Below are 25,995 nucleotides of genomic sequence, written 5' to 3'. Positions count from 1 at the left end.
CAAACGACGACGAGCTACGCGGCGGCGGCATGGAGCTCTCGGCCACGACGGGGCTATGGCCTAGAGGTCAAAAGCGACCAGGGAAGAAGGGGGAAACGACTCAGGGGCTCACCGCGAGTCCGTTGGGAGGGTTAGTGGGCTCGAAGATGTCTTGTCGGGGGCGAATCGACGACGGCGATCGACGGGGTCGAAGGTTGAAGAAGGCGGCGGTGTGGGCGTTCGGGGGCGTCCGGTGGCGCGTGTGCCCTTGAGGAGGCGTAGACGACGGAGGTGGAGCTCCTGGACAGATGGGAAGGCTAGGCGGTGGCTGTGGCCGCGGCGAACGGCGTCGGTGGCGATGGTGGCGTTCGGCCATGGCTGCGGCAAGCGAGGGGGAGAGCTAGGAAAGAGGGGGGGAAGAACAGAGGGGGTCGAGGCATCTCCAGGCGCGGGGACAGGGAGGAGGTTGAGCCTCCAGCGCGAAGCAGGAGGTGGAGCCTGCGTGCGCGGCGCTTTCTCACGGCGACAGCAGCAGCTTTGGGGCGAGGGGAGGAAGACGACAGGGGGGAACGCCTGGTGGGCTGGGCCGCACAGGAGCTGGGCCGGCTGGGCTACCAGGTGAGCGCCAGGTAAGGTTTCTCTCCTCTCTGCTTTTCCTATTTTTGTTTTTTTTATTATTTTGTTCTGTGTTGTTTTAGTTTAGTAAAATACTAAACCATTTTATAAAATCCTGAAAATAGTTATGTGGCTAGAACTAAAATATACAAAACCACATAAAATGTTCCAGCATTATTGGACATATATTATTTATATATCAAATATATATCCAATGCAAATAGTTATTTATTTAATTCAAAGGCCCAAAATAATTAACTCTGAGATACCAAAAATATTGTTTTGAGTTTTACCTCTTTGCAATATTTTCAGAGACTAAGAGGAACATTTTCTTGGACTTTGAGAAGATTTTAATGTTGATCATTTTTAGAAGGTTTCTGAGGCTTTAAAAATCCCTCAATTCAAATTTCATTTGAATTAAAACATGATGCTCACATGAGGTCTAGCCTAGTGCATAACAGGACCAGGGATGTGACAGCCAACTCCTAAACCAACTCCAAAGAAGAGGGGTGTTCTATTTCCCAATCCTGAAGATATGCAAGTGGAAAATAAATCTATGAAAGAAAAAGGTATTAAAGCTGAAGATGTTAAGAATTTACCTCTTGTTGAAGAAATACATGGTCTTAATATACCACCTATTGAAGAAACACATGGTCTTGATAAGCCGACACAGGTAGTAAAGGTAAATTCTCTCTATAGATATGATAAAGTTGAAATCCCGTGTACTAAGTTTCCTAGCCAATGTTTAGATGAATTTGATGACTTTATGGCTAGACAAGAAAATTTCAATGCTTATGTTGGTAGAGAATTAAAGAGTAATGCTTACATGATTGGACGCTTGAGTGATTATATGGCTAGAGTTAAAGGTGAACTTAAACTCATTAGCAAATATGCTTATATGGTTACCACTCAAGCGGAACAAGTACTTAAAGCTCAAAGTGATTTGCTCGATGAATTAAATAATAAACATGATTTTGCTATTAGAGTGGCTACTAGAACTGGTAAAATGACTCAGGAACCTTTGTATCCTGAAGGCCACCCTAAGAGAATTGAGCAAGATTCTCAGAGAAATAATTTAGATGCACCTAGTCCTTCTAAAAGGAAGAAAAAGAAAAATGATAGGACTTTGCATGCTTCTAGTGAACCTATTGTAGACACACCTGAGAACCCTAATGATATTTCTATTTCTGATGCTGAAACACAATCTGGTGATGAACATGAACCTAGTGATAATGTTAATGATAATGTTCATGTTGATGCTCAACCTAGCAATAATAATGATGTATAGATTGAACCTGATGTTGATCTTGATAACCCACAATCAAAGAATCAACGTTATGATAAGATAGACTTTGTTGCTAGGAAGCACGGTAAAGAAAGAGAACCATCGGTTCAGGAACCCATGCCTTTTCCTCCTAAGCCATCCAAGAAAAAGGATGATGAGGATTTTGAGCGCTTTGCTGAAATGATTAGACCTATCTTCTAACGTATGCGCTTAACTGATATGCTTAAAGTAAACCCTTATGCTAAATACATGAAAGATATTATTCCAAATAAAATAAAAATACCGGAAGCTGAAATTTCCACCATGCTTGCTAATTATACTTTTAAGGGTGGAATACCAAAGAAACTTGGAGATCCAGGAGTACCAACTATACCATGCTCCATTAAAAGAAATTATGTTAAAACTGCTTTATGTGATCTTGGAGCCGGTGTTAGTGTTATGACTCTCTCTTTATATCATAGACTTGAATTGAATAAGTTGACACCTACTGAAATATCTTTGCAAATGGCTGACAAATCAACTGCTATACCTGTCGGTATTTGTGAGGATGTGCCTGTTGTGGTTGCAAATGTCACTATCCTAACGGACTTCTTTATTTTTTATATTCCCGAGGACGATAGTATGTCGATTATCCTTGGTAGACCCTTTTTGAATACTATAGGGGCTGTTATTGATTGCAACAAAGGCATGTCACTTTTCATGTTAATGGTAATGAGCATACGGTACACTTTCCGAGGAAACAACCTCAAGTTCATAGCATCAATTCTATTGGAAGAGTTTCAACTATGATTATTGGAGGTTTTGAATTTCCTCTTCCTACTGTCAAGAAGAAATATGATATTCTTATTATTGGGGATGTCCATATCCCCGTTGAGGTAACCTAGTGTTGTTCGAAATTTCTCCGGTTCCATGTTATTCGGAATGAGTTTGTTAACAAGACTTGATCAACCTTGTTAGTGGATTCCTTTTGATGAGCATGAGATGGATGAAGTTAGAAGGCACAAGCTTCTGTACCCTTTTTTTTACTTTTTGTTATTTAGAATTAAATAAAGCAAAAATAGTATTTTCTGTCTGTTTTTTGAATTATCCATGCAATAAAAAAATACCCCAAAAATAAAATTTCTTGTGTGGCGGAAGTACGGCCGTGTGAATGGCATTGTGATAAACAAGCTAAGGAGGAAGAAAAGGCCAAGTATAATCTTCCTCGTGTGGCGAAAGTACGTTCGTGTGAATGGCATTGTGATAATTTCTTGAGAGCAACCGGGATTTATGAAGACTTTTATTCTTTGGTTGATAATGCGGGCCTCACCAACATCCTCCACGACCGGATCGAACAGTATCTCTTACTCACCAATACTTTCGTGCAAAACTTCTACTATTATCCTAAGAATTCACCTCCTTCAGTAGCTTTTCATTTATATGATGAGGCTAGGGAGATGTCATTACGTAATTTTTGCGCGGTTTGCAGAATACCCTTTGAGGGTGGCTTAGAGGAACCACATCGTAAAGATGTGGATGGTTTTATTGATACTATTACTGTAGGGGAATCGAGGAAGGTTTCGATGCGAGAATTACTAGCATACATTTTCCTGTTTTACGCTACTTCGCCATATTTGCTAGTCGATGCTTAATTGGGCGCGGAAACTGTGGAAACCTTAGTGTTCCTGATATTATTATTTTGTTCCATGTCTTATTTTGCAATAACTCTTTTAGTATGGGTGCCGTTATTGCTAAACGATTAAGCCTGAACCGTACAAAGGGCCCCATCTTTGGAGGTATCTATGATGCACGCCTTGCTAAACACTTCGAGATGCCTATTAGGCATTATGAGAAAGAGGAGACACTGCTGCCCCGTACTTTTCTAGATTATAAGAGCATGATAACACATGAGTTTATTGTTAAAAATGATGATAATATGCTTCTGTATAACCTGAGATTTAATAAGACACACAATGAGATTATTATCTTGCCTGCGCCTTCTTTGTTTGACTTAACTGCAGGCCATTACCTTGTCTTGTCATCGGCCGTGTACGCGCACCGATGCCATACATCAGCTCCAGAGCCTGAGCTGGAACCACCACTGGACCCTTATCGTCCATCATTTTATCAGTGGGATCCGGAGCAGATCGCCAGCTAGTGGCAGTATGATGACATTCCTCAGTACACCGGGGAGAGTAGCCGCTGTCCTTGGCCATAGACCAACTTAGGCCAAAAGCCTAAGCTTGGGGAGTACATATTTCTCATCGACATTACATTCATGTTCACACACTCATTTTAGTTGTCGGTGCTCATACTTTTTCATTGTATTATCCACGCTAGTTTAATTTCTTTTTCTAGTTTTCCTCTTGTGTGTTTGATAAACCTTAAGAAAAACCAGAAAAATTAGTTAGTTTAATTTCCATGCTTGTAGTAGTAATTAAAAGAAAACCCAAAAAGATTTCTCATTCTTATTTTGCTTGTTGGGAGCTTTCCCGTGTAAATAGGTTTATTTTCTTTTCTTTCCTTTGGGGATCGAGAGGAGAAGACCATAATGAAAATGTTTAGTGGCTCTAATATGCATGATTGTTGATTTAACCAAGAGACCATATTACTTTGTCTTCTCCCTTGAATTGAATGCTTGCAGATTCCAGCTTAGTCCAATGCATGTGCACTATTATTATACACACCATTCGGTCGTGCAAGTGAAAGGCAATAATGACGATATATGATGGACTGATTGAGATGAGAGAAGCTGGTATGAACTCGACCTCTCTTGTTTTTGTAAATATGATTAGTTCATCGTTCCTAATTCAGCCTATTATGAATAAACATGTTTGCAATGACAATTAGAGATTATAGTTGCTTATGCCATGCTTGATTAGCTAGGAGCTTATAATGGTTTACCTTGTATGCCAACATGCTATTAAAATGGTTGTAATGTGGTATGATAGGGTGGTATCCTCCTTTGAATGATTCGAGTGACTCGACTTGGCACATGTTCACGCATGTAGTTGAAACAAAATCAACATAGCCTTCACGATATTTACGTTCATGGTGGATTGTATCCTACTCATGCTTACACTCAGTGTTGATTAATTTCAATGCATGTTCATGAGTCTTGTCGCTCTCTTAGTTGGTCGCTTCCCAGTATTTTGCTAGCCTTCATATGTACTAAGCGGGAATACTGCTTGTGCATCCAAACTCCATAAACCCCAAAGTTATTCCATATGAGTCCACCATACCTTCCTATATGCGGTATTTACCTGCCATTCCAAGTAAATTTGTATGTGCCAAACTCCAAACCTTCAAATGAAATTCTGTTTTGTATGCTTGAGCAGCTCATGTATCAACTAGGGCTGTCTGTATCTTCCATGCTAGGTGGGTTATTCTCAAGGGGAGTGGACTCCGCTCCTCATTCACGAGAAAATGGCTGGTAACCGGGATGCCCAGTCCCATGATAAAAAAGATCAAATCAAATCAAAATAATTAAACAAAACTCCCCCAGGATTGTTGCTAGTTGGAGGCACCCGTTGTTTCGGGCAAGCCATGGATTGATGCTTGTTGGTGGCAGGGGAGTATAAACTTTACCATTCTGTTTGGGAATTGCCTATAATGTGTGTAGCATCACTAGTAGAAAAAGGGTCAAATCTGAAATACATTAGTCCCGGTTTGCATTTGAGTCTGCACTAATGTGTCCATTAGTGCCGGTTCAAATGGTAGGCGGGAGGAGATCTTTAGTACCGGTTCATTGCGAATCTTTAGTACCGGTTCGGGCCACGAACCGGTACAAAATATGCTAGGGCCCAGCCAGCACCTTTAGTACCCGTTTGTGGCACGAACCGGTAGTAAAGAGGTTGTGGCAGACTATTTTTAGTCCCACCTCGCTCCCCTAGCAAGATTTTTACCACCTTAAATATGTTACTTCTCAAACTATTACAAGCATTTGATCTTCATTGAACTCTGTGTGTATAATTTGTGGACTCAATATGAGTCTTCACCGGTTTCTAAACCGTTGAGGACTCATATTGACAATTCCGATTGTACACAAAAAGATCATTGATAATCAATGTATTTTTTATGTATATTTTTACATGTTTACGCCCTCACTCTCTCCACTCACTCGGTCTCCCCCGCGCCGGTCCTCCCCCGCCGGCCGCCGCTCACTTCAAAACTGGACGCACTTCGTGTACAAACTGGACAATCTCTTTCGGAGTATCAGGGTTTCAGACGAGAACTCATCTTTTACACGGGCACTTCATTTTTTTAACTTATTTGAACTCCAGACTTTTTTTGAGCCGGCATTATGCAGCATTCGAAGCGACGTCATCAATTTCCAACACGTCCTGACATCATTTGCTATTTTTCAGTCATTTACCAATTTGTTTAGAGAGCTAAATGACCGTGAAACAGTAAATCATAACAAAACGAACTCTGAAAATGTTGAAACTTGGCATGGTATCATCATTTCACCCGCATAGCATGTGCGAAAGAGTAGAGAGGGTCACGGCAAAAACTGGACGCACTTCGTGTACAAACTGAACAATCTCTTTCGGAGTATCAGTGTTTCGGACGAGAACTCATCTGTTACACGGGCACTTCATTTTTTTTAAACTTATTTGAACTCCAGACTTTTTTTGAGCCGGCATTATGGAGCATTCGAAGCGACGTCATCAATTTTCAATAGGTTCTGACATCAGAAATAAATAGAAGAAAAAATAAAGCAGAAAAGAAAAACTATATAAAAAATTACTCAAAAATAAATAGAAGAAAATAATTAATGCAGAAAAGAAAAAACTATATAAAGCAAAAATATTCACAAAGAAACTAAATACAGCAAAAAACTACTCGGAAATAAATAGAAGAAAAAAATAAAGCAGAAAAGAAAAACTATATAAAAAATTACTCAAAAATAAATAATGCAGAAAAGAAAACAACTATATAAAAAATTGTTGGGGCGCTGCCCGGTAGGCCTGCCAGAACTATGGTGCGCAAATTTAGACCCAGAAGGGCTGGCAGGCTCACAGGACAGCGCCCTAGTTAGACCCAGAAGCCTGCTATATAGAGGAGTTCGAAAGGGCAGCCGCGGCTGGGTTTATAAACCAGTGCGGCTGCCCTTCGCTCGGCGAGGTGGGACTAAACATAGTGCACGGCGGGTGGCAGCACACGACCATTAGTAGCGGTTGGTGGCACCAACCGGTACTAATGGGTTGACCTTTAGTACCGGTTGGAGCCACCAACCGGTACTAAAGGCCCTCGTTTCCCGCCGGTTGGCCTGGCCAAAATTGGCCTTTAGTACCGGTTGGTGGCTTCAACCGGTACTAAAGGCCCCTCCTATATATATGCCACTTATGAAAAATCAGTTCCATCGTCGACCACTTCTCCACTTCTCGCGCGACATCGCCGCGACGTCGCCCCCGCCATGCGCCATCGGCCCCGCCGCCCTCGCCGCCCCCACCGTGCGCCGTCGCCCCCGCCGCCCGTCGTCGCCGTCTCACGCCGCCGCCCGTCGCCGTCTCGATCGCGCCATCGATCGCCCCCGGCCCACCTCCGTCGTCGCGCTGTCCCCGTCACCACCCGTACGCCGCCGCACCCCGGCCCGCTCGTACCCCCCCCCCACACACACTACACACACATGTACACACACATACACACACACACATTTTTACTTATTTTCTGTTTTCTATTGTTTAGATTAATGTTAGATGAATTTCGTAGATAAGAATGTTAGAATGTTAATGTTAGATGAATTAGATAGAAAAGTTGTTAAATATTAATGTTAATTGTTAGCTAGATGAATATAGAACTAGTTTATTTTTAGTAAATGCTTAGTTGAACTAGTTGAATTAATAGAACTAGTTTATTTTTAGTAAAAAAAATAGGTATATGAGATTATTTGAACTAGTTGAATTAATATAACTAGTTTATTTTTAGTAAATGCTTAGTTGAACTAGTTGAATTAATAAAACTAGTTTATTTTTAGTAAGAAAATTTAGGTATATGAGATTATTTGAACTAGTTGAATTAATATAACTATTTTATTTTTATTAGTAAATGCTTAGTTGAACTAGTTGAATTAATAGAACTAGTTTATTTTTAATAAGAAAATTTAGGTATACAATATTATTTGAACTAGTTGAATTAATATAACTAGTTTATTTTTATTAAATGCTTAGTTGAACTAGTTGAATTAATAAAACTAGTTGAATTAATAGAATTAGTAAGTGTTTAATGATTCACCTATATGAACATAGGAAATATCGTGTGACGACGAAAAAGATTTCATTTTGTGCGAATACTGTGAAGACCAGCGCGGCCTGTGCGGTAGAAATTTCCTTGTTGATGATAAGCGATTCAGCATCTAGCTGGATGAGACCTTCGAATTCAATACAGTAAGTCACAACAACAAGTCTTTTTTCGTAATTAAGCATGACTTATATATGCTTCATTTGCTTCAACTTATAATTTTTAATTTTCACTATTCTACTAGCGCATCCCCTACCATGCAAGAATTTTTGTCTTGGATAAGATAGGTTTCAACGCTATGGAAACTATGGAGGTAAAGAGAGTTTACCTGAAAACTGAGCATGGTTATACTTTCAACATCAAAGTATACAATGCAGACACATACACCTATTTTAAATGCAAAACTTGGCAAGCACTATGCAAGGCTTATGCATTTGAGCCTGGTATGGTTATCACCTTTGATATTCGTCCTGAAGATGATATTGAAGGTAATAGAGACATCTGGGTCGATGTGCAGACGCCTCCAGTTCTACCATTATGTGAGTTCTTTTCAACCATATTGATGTCTTTGATATTGTTTATTCAAAAATAGTTGACAACTAATTTCTATTGACAGCTTATTTCCATTCAAGCAAACATGTCCGGCGCTTGGTAGACAGGACCTACTATTGTCCCAGAGCTGAACTTAACTGCGAGGAGATAAGTCATTATGTTTCATGGCTTGAGGATCTTCATACCGTCAAGACAAATTTTCTTCCTGCACTTAGAAATGTTTAGTACTCAAAACGTGCGACCAATAGTGATCGTATTGAACTACGGTCACATCTATTTAGGAATGATGGTAATATTTTTACTATTTGTCTTCATGCCATCTTTTGCATACATAATTTTTTTGCTAAACTTCCATTGCTAAGTATATTAATTATTATACGATGTTCTTCAACAGGGACTCCCGATGACAGTTGTGCCTCAGTGGATCGAGACTAAAGGTCAGATGTCAATTGTTAGCTTACGGCCAAGATATCCTGCATTGCACATGAGTGGATTCAGAATTTCTAGAAGTGATGAATGCTTAATAGTGAAAGATTGGAGGAAAATTGTTAACAATCGCAGAGAAGTACTAGGGGGCAGCAATGAAAAGCACAACCCACGATTAGGAGATATGTTCATCTTGATGCTCCAGTATGATGAATCAGGAGAGCTATACATGTTCTATGTTATTTTACCTGAGAGAGAGCAGCAGGAGTGATTTAGCTAGTTCATGCTCTTAGTACGTACTTGTCCTCTCATGTTCGTGTTCTTCGTCCTGAACTTAATCTCAAAGAGTGATTTGCTTTCGTGGTGTTGTGAACGCTTATAATATCATGACCATCATGTTGAACTCGATGATATTTTTGCTTCTGGTACAAGTGAATGTTTCTTCTTTAAGCTAGTGTTGGTGGTGATTAGATAGCGGTAATTACTATGATGATTAAATAGTGATAATGACGACTATGATGATTTTTAGCTAGCTAGTATACTGATGTTGATGATATGATGCAAGAGTTTTTATATTAATATGATGATGATGATGATGATGAGTTATTATATCATTTAATGAAAGAAACCGCAGATTAGTTTCAGCTGGATGGATCCTAGCTAATTAAGTGATCAAGTATATGCCATATCCATATTATACTTGATCACCTAATTAGGTGACCAAGTATAATATGGATATGGCATATACTTGATCACTTAGCTATAGCTAGGATCCACATGCATATCCAGTCGAAACTAATCTGCGGTACTTTCACCTAATGATTTAATAACTCATTATAATGTAAAACAATCACTAAATTAAATTGAAAACACAAAATTAAAGAAAAAAACACACCCAAACATTTAGTACCGATTGGTATTACCAACCGGTACTAAAGCCCTACACGCACCCGGGCCTGGCTCGTGCCACGTGGTGGCACTTTAGCGCCGGTTCGTGATGAACCGGTACTAAGGGGGGGGGGACCTTTAGTCCCCACTCTTTAGTGCCGGTTTGCCAAAACGGTACTAAAGGCCGTTATGAACCGGCGCTAAAGCCCGGTTCTGCACTAGTGCATGGAGGATATCGAGATCTCATAGTTGTTATGTTGACAGTGAAAGTATACCGCTCAAAATGTTATTCATCTCTATGTTAAAATCAAGCTCTGGCACCTCTACAAATCCCTGCTTCCCTTTGCGAAGGGCCTATCTATTTACTTTTATGTTGAGTCATCACCCTCTTATTAAAATTCTTCTTGCTACCTCTTGAGCACTGCATTGGATTTCCCCGGAGAGGAGAGGATGATGCAGCAAAGTAGCGTAAGTATTTCCCTCGGTTTTTGAGAACCAAGGTATCAATCCAGTAGGAGACCACGCACAAGTCCCTCATACCTACACACAACGATAGCTACTCGCAACCAACGCGATTAGGGGTTGTCAATCCCTTCATGGTCACTTACGAGAGTGAGATCTGATAGAGATGATAAATAATATTTTTGGTATTTTTTATAGATAGATGCAAAGTGAAAAGTAAAAGGCAAAACAAGTAATAAAGCGATAGAGATTAATATGATGAGAATAGACCCAAGGGCCATAGGTTTCGCTAGTGGCTTCTCTCAAGAGCATAGATATTCTACGGTGGGTGAACAAATTACTGTTGAGCAATTGACATAATTGAGCATAGTTATGAGTATATCTAGGTATGATCATGTATATAGGCATCACGTCCAAGACAAGTAGATCGAAACGATTCTGCATCTACTAGTATTACTCCACTCATCGACCGCTATCCAGCATGCATCTAGAGTATTAAGTTAAAAACAGAGTAACGCCTTAAGCAAGATGACATGATGTAGAGGGATAAATTCATGCAATATGATAAAAAAACATCTTGTTATCCTCAATGGCAATAATACAATACGTGCCTTGCTGCCCCTTCTGTCACTGGGAAACGACACCGCAAGATTGAACCCAAAGCTAAGCACTTCTCCCATTGCAAGAACTACCAATATAGTTGGCCAAACCAAAAAGGATAATTCGAAGAGACTTGCAAAGATAACTTAATCACACATAAAAGAACTCAGAGAAGATTCAAATATTATTCATAGATAAGTTGGATCAAAAACCCACAATTCATCGATCTCAACAAATACACCGCAAAAAGAAGAAGATTACATCGAATAGATCTCCATGAGAGAGGGGGAGAACATTGTATTGAGATCCAAAAAGAGAGAAGAAGCCATCTAGCTACTAGCTGTGGACCCGAAGGTCTGAAGTAAACTACTCACACTTCATCGGAGGGGCTATGGTGTTGATGTAGAAGCCCTCCATGGTGGATGCCCCCTCCGGCGGAGCTCCGGAATAGGCCCCAAGATGGGATCTCGTGGATACGGAAGGTTGCGGCGGTGGAATTAGGTTTTTGGCTCATGTTCTGATCGTTTGGGGATACGTAGGTATATATAGGAGGAAGGAGTACGTCGGTGGAGCAACAGGGGGGCCACGAGGCAGGGGGCGCGCCCTAGGGGGGGCGCTCCCCACCCTCGTGACCGCCTCTGTTACGTCTTGGAGTAGGGTCCAAGCCTCCTGGATCACGTTCGGTGAGAAAATCACGTTCCCGAAGGTTTCATTCCGTTTGGACTCCGTTTGATATTTCGTTTCTTCGAAACACTGAAATAGGCAAAAAACAACAATTCTGGGCTGGGCCTTCGGTTAATAGGTTAGTCCCAAAATAATATAAAAGTGGAAAATAAAGCCCTATATAGTCCAAAACAGTAGATAAAGTAGCATGGAGCAATCAAAAATTATAGATACGTTGGAGACGTATCAGGCATCCCCAAGCTTAATTCCTGCTCATCCTCGAGTAGGTAAATGATAAACAAAATTGATGCGGAGTGATACTTTGGCATAATTTCAATGTAAATCTTCTTAATTGTGATATGAATATTCAGATCCGAAAGATTCAAGACAAAAGTTCATATTGACATAAAAATAATAACACTTCAAGCATACTAATCAAAGCAATCATGTCTTCTCAAAATAACATGGCCAAAGAAAGTTATCCCTACAAAATCATATAGTCTGGCTATGCTCCATCTTCCCCACATAAAATATTTAAATTATGCACAACCCCGATGACAAGCAAAGCAATTGTTTCATACTTATGACATTCTCAAAACTTTTTCAATCTTTACGCAATACATGAGTGTGAGCCATGGATATAGCACTATGTGGAATAGAATGGTGGTTGTGGAGAAGACAAAAAGAGGGAAGATAGTCTCACATCAACTAGGCGTATCAACGGGCTATGGAGATGCCCATCAATAGATATCAATGTGAGTGAGTAGGGATTGCCATGCAACGGATGCACTAGAGCTATAAGTATATGAAAGCTCTACAAAAGAAACTAAGTGGGTGTGCATCCAACTCGCTTGCTCACGAAGACCTAGGGCATTTTGAGGAAGCCCATCATTGGAATATACAAGCCAAGTTCTCTAATGAAAAATTCCCACTAGTATATGAAAGTGACAAAATGAGAGACTCTCTATCATGAAGATCTTGGTGCTACTTTGAAGCACAAGTGTGGTAAAAGGATAGTAGCATTGTCCCTTCTCTCTTTTTCTCTCATTTTCTTTATTTGGGCCTTTCTCTCTTTTTTTGGACTCTTTTTTTTCCGTCCGGAGTCTCATCCCAACTTGTGGGGGAATCATAGTCTCCATCATCCTTTCCTCACTTGGAACAATGCTCTAATACTGATGATCATCACACTTTTATTTTTCTTACAACTCAACAATTACAACTCGATACTTAGAACAAAGTATGACTCTATATGAATGCCTCCGGCGGTATACCGGGATATGCAATGAATCATGAGTGACATGTATGAAAGAATTATGAACGGTGGCTTTGCCACAAATACGATGTCAACTACATGATCATGCTAGCAATATGACAATGATGGAGAGTGTCATAATAAACGGAACGGTGGAAAGTTGCATGGCAATATATCTCGGAATGGCTATGGAAATGCCATTATAGGTAGGTATGGTGGCTGTTTTGAGGAAGGTATATGGTGGGTGTATGATACCGGTGAAAAGTGTGCGGTATTAGAGAGGCTAGCAATGGTGGAAGGATGGGAAAAAGTGCGTATAATCCATGGACTCAACATTAGTCATAAAGAACTCATATACTTATTGCAAAAATCTAGAAGTTATCAAAGCAAAGTATTACGCACATGCTCCTAGGGGGATAGATTGGTAGGAAAAGACCATCGCTCGTCCCCGACCGCCACTCATAAGGAAGACAATCAATAAATAAATCATGCTCCGAGTTCATCACATAACGGTTCACCATACGTGCATGCTACAGGAATCACAAACTTCAACACAAGTATTCTTTGAATTCACAATTACTTAACTAGCATCACTCTAATATCACCATCTTCATATCTCAAAACAATTATCAAGCATCAAACTTATCTTAGTATTCAACGCACTCAAAAGAAAGTTTCACATATCTTGAACACCAAGTATATTGACATTAAGCGAATTACCATGCTATTAACGACTCTCAAAATAATCTAAGTGAAGCATGAGAGATCAATAGTTTCTTTAAAACAAACCACCACCGTGCTCTAAAAGATCTAAGTGAAGTACTAGAGCAAAAATTATCACGCTCAAAAGATATAAGTGAAGCACTATGAGCAAAACTATCAAGCTCAAAAGATATAAGTGAAGCACATAGAGTATTCTAACAAATTCCAATTCATGTATGGCTCTCTCAAAAGGTGTGTACAGCAAGGATGATTGTGGTAAACTAACAAGCAAAGACGCAAATAATACAAGACGCTCCAAGCAAAACACATATCATGTGGTGAATAAAAATATAGCTACTCGAGGGTGGCACACACGCCCACTTATACTAGGCACGCTCCTGACCCTCGTGGGCCCCTTGTAAGGCGGTTGACGCCCTTCTTTGGCCTCAAGAAAGCTAATTTTTGGAAAAATATCTGGGCGAAAGTTTCAATCCAATCGGAGTTACGGATCTCCGGATATAAAAGAAACGATGCCAGGGCAGAATGTGAGAACGCAGAAACAGAGAGAAATAGAGAGACAGATCCAATCTTGGAGGGGCTCTCGCCCCTCCCATACCATGGGAGCCAAGGACCAGAGGGTAAACCCTTCTCCCATCTAGGGAGAAGGTGAAGGAAGAAAAAGAAGAAGGGGGGCTCTCTCCCCCTTGCTTCCGATGGCGTTGGAAAGCCACCGGGGGCCATCATCATCACCGCGATCTTCACCAACATCTCCATCACCTTCCCCCATCTATATTCAGCAGCCGACTCTCCCGCAACCCGATGTACCTTCTACTTGAACATGGTGCTTTATGCTTCATATTATTATCCAATGATGTGTTGCCATCCTATGATGTCTGAGTAGATTTTCGTTGTCCTACCGGTGATTGATGAATTGCTATGATTGGTTTGAATTGCATGTTTTATTATTGGTGTTGTCCTATTGTGCCCTCCGTCTCGCGCAAGCGTGAGGGATTCCCGCTGTAGGGTTTGCAATATGTTCATGATTTCCTTATGGTGGGTGGCGTGAGTGACAGAAGCACAGACCCGAGTAAGTAGGTTGTTTGCGTATGGTATAAAGGGGACTTGATACTTTAATGCTATGGTTGGGTTTTACCATAATGATCTTTAGTAGTTGCGGATGCTTGCTAAAGTTCCAATCATAAGTGCATATGATCCAAGAAGAGAAAGTATGTTAGCTTATGCCTCTCCCTCAAATAGAATTGCAATAGTGATTACCGGTCTAGTAACGTAGTCAATTGCTTAGGGGCAATTTCACAACTCCTACCACCACTTTTCCACACTCGCTATATTTACTTTATTGCTTCTTTATCTAAACAGCCCCTAGTTTATATTTATGTGCTCTTTATATTCTTGCAAACCTATCCAACAACACCTACAAAGTACTTATAGTTTCATACTTGTTCTAGGTAAAGCGAACACTAAGTGTGCATAGAGTCGTATCAGTGGTAGATAGGACTTGAGAGAATATTTGCTCTACCTTTAGCCCCTCGTTGGGTTCAACACTCTTACTTATCGAAAGAGGCTACAATTATCCCCTACACTTGTGGGTTATCAGAAACTCCTAATTGAATTTATTTGCAATGCTAATCCAGCCTTCAACCATCCACCCCATTTTGACCTCTATAGCTGGGATTGTGGTGGTCATGCAATATATCTATAAGACCTTGCTCATATGGATGGTCCCAAGATGCCCTATGTTCTTCCATATCTACGTTACTGAACCAACAAATGGTAGTAGTTCAATTTCTCTCTAGCTACCACTACTTTACAAAAAAGATGAAAATAAAATAAAATTAGAATAAAAATTCATGTCCGACTAGTTGGTATAATCAACCCACATTTGCATTGCAATATGATCTCTGAGAATGTTTCCATCATTTGACTCATCACGATGATGTTGGTTGACATCATGTCCCTCTGGAACATCGACATATGTTTTTGGTTGAATTAATGGTGGTTGGTGATCCAACCATGCCCCATCATCACTATGAGATCTAATGATGTTATGGAATACAACACAATATGCCGGAATCTTAATTTGTGACTCTATAGGATACAAATTGCCCACTCTCAAGATAGGGAACCATATTTTAGAACACCAATGCCTCTTTCGATATGGTTCCAGAGAACTGCATGGCAATGCTTGAACAACTCGTTATGGCGAGCATAAACCGTAAGAGGTGAGTGCCTTGTCCTAAATTCACTTAGGTGATACCGAACTCTTCAATATGGGTCTAGAAAAAAAGGCATGTTTGTATATCCTTAATCTACGAGATTTTTTTTAGTTGGCACATGAAACCCCTTGCTAATAGCAGACCGAGGAACTCCTGGATCTGATGCGATCCTTCCAACCGACATGAAATAAATGTGAACCATCACATTTTGTGAGATGGCTCCTTTCCTATTCATACATGTAGGAGCCTTACGTTCAGCAACAGTGAGTGGGGTATGGGTTCCATATATAGCACCAATGTAGTTCTGCACATTGAAAAAGAAACAAAAAATTGCTAGGTTTAGAAATCCATGTGGATATGTTTTGGAAAATTGCATAGATGTGGAGATGTGTGTGTGTGTGTGTAGGTTCACCTCAAAATAAGGTGAGTAGCGAGTGTTGGACATGATCTTTGGGTGGGGCTGGAGCAAACTTGGAATATTTATAAATCTTTGAGCTGGTGGTGGAATTAAGACAAAACGTTGGTTTATCTTCCTATGAATTGTTTCGATGATGTATTGGAAGTACTTTTGTAGATCCTAGCATTGTGCGGAATCATGTACAAAAACAATCCCGACTGCTCTTCGGTGGCAACAAGTGACGTTACCCCCGATAAATGCTCTCTTTTAAAATAATCCAAATAGACGTAAAAATCTCAGGTTCCACCTGGAACTCAACCTGATGCGAACTCTCATGTCCTTCTAATATTTCCTTAACTTTTGCAGCACCGGATAGAGATGATGTGTGTACTAGTTGTTTTTCCTTGTAAATACAAGAATATAGAGCATGGACCAAAAGGAAGAATAGTTCACCATCTTCTTCTTGTTCTTGCAAGATAATCTCAATAAGTTTATCCCTCATAGAATCCATCACTACTACACAATAAAAACAAAATTGATGCAATAATAATAATAACTAGGAAGTGTACAATGCAATGAAACAACCAAATCAATTATGATAACATATCCGTTATGACTACAAAGAACCAATAGCTAGGAGCCTGGGAAGCTCGGGAGTAAATACAAAGGTAGTGATATTCTCACATCTAAGTACATACTTAAGGGTCCCATAGACTAAAATAAGACCGTTGCAATACTAGGCAGAGGAAAATAACATCATAAGAATTAATCAATCACAAAGAACATTCTCCATAGATTGCAATGTGTATAAACATAATTAAGAACATTCTACATAGCAATAACAGAATAGACACATAATTAAGAGCAATATTTTTTTCCAGAATTTAAGCTTCCTCAGTGCACATGTCAAAGGGATGACAATGTCACTTACCTTTATTGTTTAGGGTGAAATCTTCTCAATGACCAACAAATCAAAAGGCATCCAGCAATTGAACACATCATCTTTGGATAAAGAAAAACACTTCTAATGTCAGAGCACCTGAATTTGACACACGATAAAATACTTATCGGTTTATGACACAAAAATTGGCCAAGTTTGACACACGGAAGTTACACGTTGATTCCTTGCCTAGCTCAACACAAGGGCAAGACCATAATAGTAACAGAACAAACACAATACCATAACTTGCACTGGGATTTGGTCTTTCACTAGTGAGACATAATAACTATATATTGAAGACCCAAAAATCAAGACCTATGAGATATCAATGATCACTAGCCAATCAGGCAAACCAAACACACTATTGGTATTTTAGTCATTCAACAAGTACTGAAGTTTAGATTCATGCGACGTCATAATTTCAGATGCAGGCTATAGTTCTCATAGATGTGTTGGTTGAGATTCAGGCAAGATCAGGTATATAGTCCCTAGCTATTAGAGGATAAGAAACTATATGAAAAAGATTGATGTACTTTATAACAAACAAATATAAGATGAATTGTTTAGACACAAGAATTTTGTTATAAGGCTTAGAAACATATGTTAAAGTACAAAAAATTTCTCAAACAGACACAAAGTAGATCAACCACATCAAAATGATATTAAACTATGAGCATAGTCATTAATCCAAAATGGCGAATCATAAGCCTAGCACATCGAAGTGCATCTTTCAGCTGCTATCACCGAGACTAGTCTGATCCAAAAATAGTACTCCCTGCATCCCAAAATAAGTAACTCGGCTTTATAGTAACTTTATACTAAAGTTACTACAAAGTTGAGCCACTCATTTACTAAAGTTACTACAAAGTTGAGTCACTTATTTTGGGATGGAGGGAGTAAGTGCCAAAATTATTTCTATTCAAAAGGCAATGACAGTGCATGACATAGATTTGCCCTCTTTAGAATATATCCAGCACAGACACATCAATCTTACCTCCTTGAATGAACCCACCCGCAAAAAAAATTGCCCTCTTCAGAATATATTAGAACTTGCGCATATAGATTAGCATCACAAGGGCGTAAAGGTAGTTTTGCTCACTTGGGAGGTAAGGATAGTTAGATGCACTCCAAAACCTTCGATGCTCTTCAATACAACTGCTCACTTTTGATACAAACTTCAGATGGGAGAGGTTCTTCGATATGTACATGCGCTTGTTAGTGCGTGTAGCGGGGAAGGCATCACCGTGAAGAAGAAAAATGGCTAGTGGAAGAGGAGGAGGGAATAACCTTGGTGAAAGAGGAGGGTGACCTCTTGGCCGTCATCTTCGCTTGAGGTGAGTGAAGGTTCGAGGCGGAGTCAATACTTGGTAAGGGGAAGGATGACTACCCCGGCCGTCGTCAGCCCCGCTGGAGAGGCGAAGCATGGAGGTGCTGGGCAAGAGTGTGTTGCTTCCAGTTACAGGTTGGATGGCTGGACAGAGGAGGGCAAAGCATTGGATGAAGGAGGGTGGAGTGTCGTTCTTGGATCTTATCACCATCGCCTCTCGTTCACGAGGCTGAACGAGCATGGCCTCCCTGACCTATGCACACATGGAAGGCTCTCCCGGGGAAAGGCCACAAAAAGGGCGGGGATACCCCTGTCTCGTGGGCCTTCAAATGCGTCGGTGGATCACCCAGGGCTAACTTGGTCCGTGGTTTCTTGGCCCGGGGAATAGGTAGGGATCCCTCGAGGATCCTGTGAAACCTAGGAGGGTTGGTATCCTGCACGGTGGTAGGTAGACTGCATGTGGAAGGAATCTTTTGCTTTTGCGTGGTCTTCGCTTGCTTGTGTTTCATGAGATTCCTGCATTGCATGATGTTTAAAGTACCAGCAAGCCTTCCCGAGGAGGAACGACTGAATAAGCCGTTTTCACTCATGCATCCTCTCATGGACAATCAGGTGGGAAAGATTCTCTCATTTCGAGTCAAACTGCATAATTTTCTCATACTACATGTGAGAAGCCGTCACAAACAAACAAGACACCATGCATGCGACCAAACCCTACAAACAGTCATTGAGGGCACTGGCGGAGCTACGTGCATCCCTGCAAGTGCCGTGGGCCCCCCAACCTGGGCAAATTTAGTGAAGAAATTTTTATAGAGATTTTTAGATTGGAGAATAATAGAGATTTTGCCCTCCCTAGAAATAGTAATTTCTATTTGCCCCCCCCCCCCCCCCCCCCAAAAAAATATATATATATTTATGGTCTAGCTAGCCTTCCATTTTAGCTGCAGGTCAACCATTACTAATCTCTGCACAGAGTCAACCAATACTCAAATGCTCCCCAAAATCATTGAACCCAACAGCAACAAACCCTTGATTGCAACGTAATGAAGAAGTATAAACGTGAGATGGCCCCAGGCTGCGTTAACTATACGAACTGTCAACGGATAACCGAAAGCATATCCCTTTGGGGGCCACGGATAATCCTGCAACCCCCGCATAACAAAATGATTTCCTCCTGATCGGCGCCTCCCTCCTCCGTCGGCCATCCCCACCTCCCCGTCCCCTTTTAAACCCCCCACAAAATCTCCCAATTTGAAGCCATCTCGTACGGACCCCACAGCTCCCAGCAGGCCAGCACGACCACCAGCGAGCTCCCCAACCCCATGGCAGGCGGCGGCGGGAAGGTGGCCTGCGCGGCGTGGATCCGGCGCCGGGAGGACAAGGCCACCCGCGTCTTCGCGGTGCACGGCCGGCCCTCCCCGCCGGCCCTGGAGGTCCTCGGCTTCGACTCCGGGAGCTGCTCGCTCTCCGAGGAGGCCCTGGTGCGTCGCCGTCGCCGCCCGGGGTTCCTTTTTTTTTTGCCTCGATTTTGGTTGGGCTTCAGATTCGACCGTGGTTGACCGTTGACCTGTGTGTGCCCTCTTTCTCTCTTTGGGGTTTTGGGTTTTGGGCTGCAGGCGAGAATCGTGCTCGGGGAGGACCCAGACGACGCGCCGCTCGCTGTCGCGGTGCACCCCACCGGCGACGAGCTCGTGTGCGCCACGGCCAAGGGGTGCAGGTGCGTGCACGACTCTGCTTCTCTCTGCCTACTCTGTCTGTGCCCTGCTCCGTAGTTTGGATAGTGTTGAATCGAGCTCATCTGCGGGGATTTATTGTGATGACTGACGAGGGAAGATTTGGTTGTTGCTGTCTAAAATATTAATTGCTACTAGTAGTATATTATGGAAATCTACAGTCATTGTGTTGCATCTGATTGGAGGCTAAAGTGTCAGATACGGCTTGCTTATGTGGGTGGGGGGAGTATTACAGTGTTAAATTGATTATTATTGGCAGTGTTGATTCAGGTTCTCCTTGCACATACTCTGGAAGTTAAAATAAATCGTCCTTTCTGCTTAAAAATATTAGTGCTACAATGTTCCCAAACACCTGAAAAGCTTAAATAGAACCACTATAAATTAAGTGAGGGATTTTAGTGTTGTTGGCTGTTTATAAGTTATGAAGATCTATGAAACCGTCCAAGTGTGCAATGCAAGGCGATGTAGTGTCCAACAAGAACTTTGTCCTCCTGTTACTGGGATTACAGTAACGAACACATGCTTCACGACTTGTTGAGAGAAGATACTGCTTGCACTTTGAATTTCTCAATAGCTGATGTTATTTATAGATTCTTAGAAGTAATGAGAATCATAAATGCATGGGACAATACCTGTGTGAGTTGCACGTGATGTACAGGTTTATTTCACATCTGGTTCCTGTTATTTTTAGCACTGTTGTTTCTTTTGTTATATTTTCTGATGAACTCAAAGTAAGCTTAATTGCACTGATAAAATTATCGTGAGAGGCTGAGAGCAACACACATATTCTCTCTTTGTTAAATCTGATTTTCTATTACCTTCTGTTTTTCCTTTTCTGCTTACTTTCATGAAGTCTAGGACTTCGTAATGAAAGAATGTTAAAATTGTAGGCTATTTAAACTGATTTTTGAAGAGTTCACCGTTCGCTTTATTGAAAGTAAAGCTCCAGCGATCGAATCTGTTGGACTGCAGAAATGTCTTGCCTTCAGCACAGATGGTGCTAAATTTGCTATTGGTGGTGAGGTATTAAATTTTACTATGATATTGCCTCCTTTCTGTTACTTGGTTACATTTTTCTTCTACTCCCTCCGATCCAAATTAACTGACGCTCACCCTAGTCACCAGTACAACTTTGGATCGCAGGGAGTATTTTTTTTAACTATGACATTCGTTAGCTGTGCAAGCTTTCAACATTAATAGTAACCGTGATTCCATTCCTTTATGCTATTTCTTGGAGCTTGTTCATTTTTTGTGGTTTGCTTTGCCAATGCATTTTCTTTGATAGCACTATTCTTGTAGCTAATTTTCTGAGACGTGGCTACTGCGTTTAATTTTCTCATAGTATCTTTTTGGTACTACTCTAGGATGGGCATCTAAGAATATTTCATTGGCCAAGCATGAAGGTGCTCCTAGATGAACCCAACGCTCATAAATCCTTCAGAGACATGGATATCAGGTTAGGCAAAGTCAAACAGTATTTTTCCTTAACAGATTGAACTACAGACTTGATGTAAGCACATACAAGTACACAGGCATTGTCTCAACTAAAAACACTAATAATGTAATGCTAATCCCAAACATGCAAGTCAAGTCTTATGGTCCTTGGCTATCTTTTCTACACTTTATTCAGTAAACAGCATGGACTGATATTAGGCTGTTGCCTTCTCTCTTGTAGCTTAGATTCAGAGTTTTTAGTTTCATCGTCTACTGATGGTACTGCAAGAATTTGGAAGATAAATGAGGGGGTACCATTGGTCAACTTGACTCGATCTTCGGTACATATTATACATTTGTACATTTCAGGTTTCCTTGTTTCTATGTCAGAAACTTATTCTCTGCTGCTTTTGCTTTTCTATGCAGGACGAGAGGATTGAGTGTTGCCGCTTTTCTAGGGATGGCATGAAACCGTTCCTGTTTTGCACAGTTGCAAAAGGTATGCTTTCTATCCAAGTCAAGAAAATAAATGTATGCATCTGTCCAGTCTAACTGGATATGTTTTCATCATTGGACAGGTAGCAAAGCTGTCACTGTTGTTTGGAACATAAGTGATTGGTCTAGAATTGGGTACAAAAGACTACTGGGAAAACCTGTCTCCACACTTTCAGTTAGCTTGGATGGGAAGTTTCTGGCTTTGTAAGTGATAAAATACTCCCTTGTGTTTTTTCTTTCGTACAGTGTTGCAGTTGTGAGATTTTCTTTACGATACCTAGTAAAATCTCGTATTCTATGTTCTCCTATTACTTTGTCTTGTCGAGTAGTTTTGACAATTTTCAGTAATGTCATGTTTCCTTGTATTTCTGATTGCGTACCCACCTGGCAAGGTAATATATGAACATGACCAGTAGTTTAGTCACTCTTGTTGTTAGGGGCTATCAGCCTATCATATAGGTTAAGCTCATTGTGTCGCATGCCCTGAAAAGTTCATGAACACCACCCCTTCCATTAAGCTGAATACATAGATAATGACAGCATCAGCTGACAGTTTGTTTTATTTGTTAATAGGTTGTTTCCTTGTATCAGTTACCATCTTTTGACTTCCATTGCTTGTGAAACCTGACATGCTTTTGTATTTCTTTCAGAGGAAGCCACGATGGTGATTTTTGTGTTGTGGATGTAAAGGAGATGGAGATTTCTCACTGGAGCAAGAAGGTTCATCTTGGTTCCCCAGTATACGGAATTGAATTTTGTCCTACTGAAAGGTAAGGATATATCATAAAGAACTGGGAACAATAACCATTGCAAGAACAATTTTTCAGAAGTTTCTCTTTGTTTCCCCTATTAATTACATCATGCCTACTGATATTCCAGAGTTGTAATCTCCACATCGCCGCAATGGGGAGCAGAGCTGACAAGACTGAATGTGCCTGCTGACTGGAAAGGTATATTTCTAAGCCGAATTGCTCTCTGGCACTCAAGTGATAGGCTTTACTGACCAAGCTGTTACTATCTCTGTTTTGCAGAATGGCAAATCTGGCTCATACTTTTGGCGCTCTTCCTTGCATCAGCCGTCCTGTTCTACGTATTCTACCAGAACTCCGGTTCCTTCTGGAGCGGAACGCCCCGACGGGACGTCATCGACCTACCAAGCCATGCAGAGTTCTGAACGAGCCTCCGCCGTCTCCTGAACACCGAAACTCCTGGTGAAACTGTTCACCGGTGATTCTCTTTCAGGCAACCCAGTCCTGCAGTGTGTTATTTATTTCATTCATACCGAGAGCTTTTTCTTTCTTTACGAGTGTAGTCGATGTTGTACCAATCCAGTTGCGTGCCTATCTATCTGGCGACGTCAGTATTTATCGGGGAACACTGTAAAATGACACTGTAAATGATAATAGTTCGAGAATGTCATCGAGTGTTAGTGAGACATTCAAGATCGCCAACTGAAGTCGACTCCTCGACACAAGTTTTCTCGCCGTTGACTTGGAGTCTTTTCATCCCTGCTGATGATGCAGCGCCATAGTGGCTATCCAGTATATACCCAGTTTGTTGCAGTTTTATTTCTATTGCCTGTAGCACTTTGAACCCCGTTTAATTCTGATCCTTATGATCACTTGGTCTGTATTGTACTATGCCTTCGGTGGTCTGTATTGTACTTCTGGTTTGGTGCTCACCTAGTTCATCCATGAAAAAACACCACTCTCTCTATTGTATCCATCGATAACAGTTTACAGTGTTACATTTTGTCTGAACTCTTGCAGCTCAAACCACATGCTGTTTTTCTTTAGACACTGCAATCCCCCAATTAAAAGCCAGATCTTTCCTTACAAGATCTCTAGATACCCACATTCACAAAAATGCCGATGAATCGTCGGGTGGAATTCTTTCCTCCTTCGCTCAGAGCCATTGGACGATCATCAGCTCAGACGAACGAGACTTCACACTAACCACTACGCTGCACTGTCTGCAGTGTACTGCACCGATCAGTATTAATACAATCGTTTATGCCCCTACTGGGCACACTCAAGCCTGCCGAGCTCACCTCAATCCAGCCCACCAAAACTCTCCTTTGCTAGTACTTGGGAGGTGTTTGGTTCAGAAATGGAAACGTAAACGCAAGTTCCTCAAGGCTATTATGCCATTCAACAAGGCCATGTCATTCGTGATTCGTCAAAGACTGGACTTTCACACATTAACCTCAAGTGAAGTGTTGGATGAGTTTATTGCCATGAACATCATGAACAAGACCGTCGACAATGCTCCTGATCATGTCCGATCAAAGAAAAGCACTCCCACCCTTGGTCTAAAGGCCAAGATCATTACGGAAGAATAAGAGGAGTGTGGCCCCGGGGACACCAAATATGCTTACCATGAGCACATGGCTCTTGCGTCAAGGCAATTTTGGAGCAACAAGAGGAACTCGAGGCCCAACTTCACCAAGAACAATTCAAGTGGGTCAAAGAACAAGCAACGTGTTAGAACTTGCTAGAATTGTTGCAATGTGAGTCACTTTGTAGTGTATTGCCCTTACGAGAAGAGGGGACACAATGGTAACAAACTCATTCTCAAAGACAAAACCAAGTCTTTCCCTAGCAAGAACAACTTCACCAAGAAATCTCCTCCAAAGGGATTGGTGGCACATGAAGAGTACCCCTCCTATGATGAAGAGGAAGATACAAGTGGAGAAGGAATGGCAACGACAACCTTTGCCATTGCTACATCTTCTCCCTCTCCAAGGTGTCTCTCTTTGGCGCCCCAACGAAAACACCATTGCCAAGTGTCTCATGGCCAAATGTATCAACAAGGTAACTCCTAACATCAAAACCACCGTCATTACATCTCCTTCATTGTTAGATTGTGTTGATGATAGTGAGGTGGAGAAAGTTGATGAGAATGAGTTCACCAAATTTTTGAGCAAACTCAAGGGTGAGTCCAAGAAGCACTTTGTTGCTCTCTTGGAACAACTTGGTGAGGCCAATGATATCATTGAGTCGCATGAGGATACTATCTCCAAGTTGGAGGGGCATAGTCGTGATTATTCGGATGAGATTGCAGATCTTTCCATTGCTCTAGAGGAAGAGCGAGATCTCCGCTTGACTCTTGAGGAGTCACACAATGTTGATCATGCTAAATTACAAAAAGATCTTGATCATGCTATTGTTCTTACTCGTGTGCTTAAATCCAAGAAAGTTGCACTTGGGGTGGGCCATGATAGACTCAAGGAAGAATTTGATACACTTGACAAGGCCCACAAGGTCTTGAAGTGTGCTCATGCTTCTCTCAAAGAGTCTCATGATCAACTCCAAGTGAAACTAACCAAGGAGATTTCCACTTGTCCTCCTTTCGTTCCAATTGATAATGCCCATGCTACTAACTCTTGTTGCGAGCATGTGCATCTTGTGGAGGAAAATGCTAAGTTGAAAGAGCAACTTGAGAAAGGCCTTGTGACTTGCATACAAGGCGATAAGAACCTCAATGACCTTCTGAGCAATCAAAAGAAGTTGTAGGAAAGGAAGGACTTGGATTTGTACCCAAGTCAAAGAAGAAGAAGAAGAAGAATAAGACCAAGCAACCTCCTCCGCTAAAGGAAACATTTGTCAAGGCAGGTGTGGGTACTCATGAGAAGAAGAAGAACAAGTAAGTGGATGGTGGAGCCAAGAAGGGAAAAACCAAAGCCGACGACTTTAACCCCTCTTATGTTTTATGCCATGCTAGTGATGGACACGTTTATGCTAAATTTGTTGGTTCTTATTATGAGTACTGAAAGTGCGTTATATCGAC

The 25,995-nt window shown here is 41.2% G+C and overlaps 1 protein-coding gene across 1 annotated transcript; it reads left to right on the top strand.

Moving 5' to 3' along the window:
- Positions 1-19,680: 19,680 nt before the first annotated feature.
- Positions 19,681-23,657, top strand: LOC123159372 (SEC12-like protein 1). Its single transcript, XM_044577201.1, has 10 exons — positions 19,681-20,025; positions 20,161-20,261; positions 21,168-21,300; positions 21,642-21,733; positions 21,953-22,052; positions 22,138-22,210; positions 22,290-22,410; positions 22,857-22,976; positions 23,086-23,156; positions 23,238-23,657. The coding sequence occupies exons 1-10, from the start codon at positions 19,867-19,869 to the stop codon at positions 23,378-23,380; spliced, it is 1,113 nt and encodes a 370-aa protein (XP_044433136.1). The 5' UTR covers positions 19,681-19,866; the 3' UTR covers positions 23,381-23,657.
- The last annotated feature ends 2,338 nt before the right edge of the window (positions 23,658-25,995 follow it).

This window comes from Triticum aestivum, chromosome 7B (assembly GCF_018294505.1).
Source record: "Triticum aestivum cultivar Chinese Spring chromosome 7B, IWGSC CS RefSeq v2.1, whole genome shotgun sequence".
Classification (NCBI taxonomy): Eukaryota; Viridiplantae; Streptophyta; class Magnoliopsida; order Poales; family Poaceae; genus Triticum; species Triticum aestivum.
The sequence above is the reverse complement of the archived record's forward strand: the minus strand, read 5'-3'. Positions and strand labels throughout refer to the sequence as shown.

Bases quoted from the DNA above. Each gene is read 5' to 3' on its own strand.
- LOC123159372 (XM_044577201.1), top strand. From the start codon at position 19,867: ATGGCAGGCGGCGGCGGGAAGGTGGCCTGCGCGGCGTGGATCCGGCGC. The intron at 20,026-20,160 runs GTGCGTCGCCGT...TTTGGGCTGCAG, and splicing joins CGCTCTCCGAGGAGGCCCTG to GCGAGAATCGTGCTCGGGGA. The intron at 21,301-21,641 runs GTATTAAATTTT...GTACTACTCTAG, and splicing joins AATTTGCTATTGGTGGTGAG to GATGGGCATCTAAGAATATT.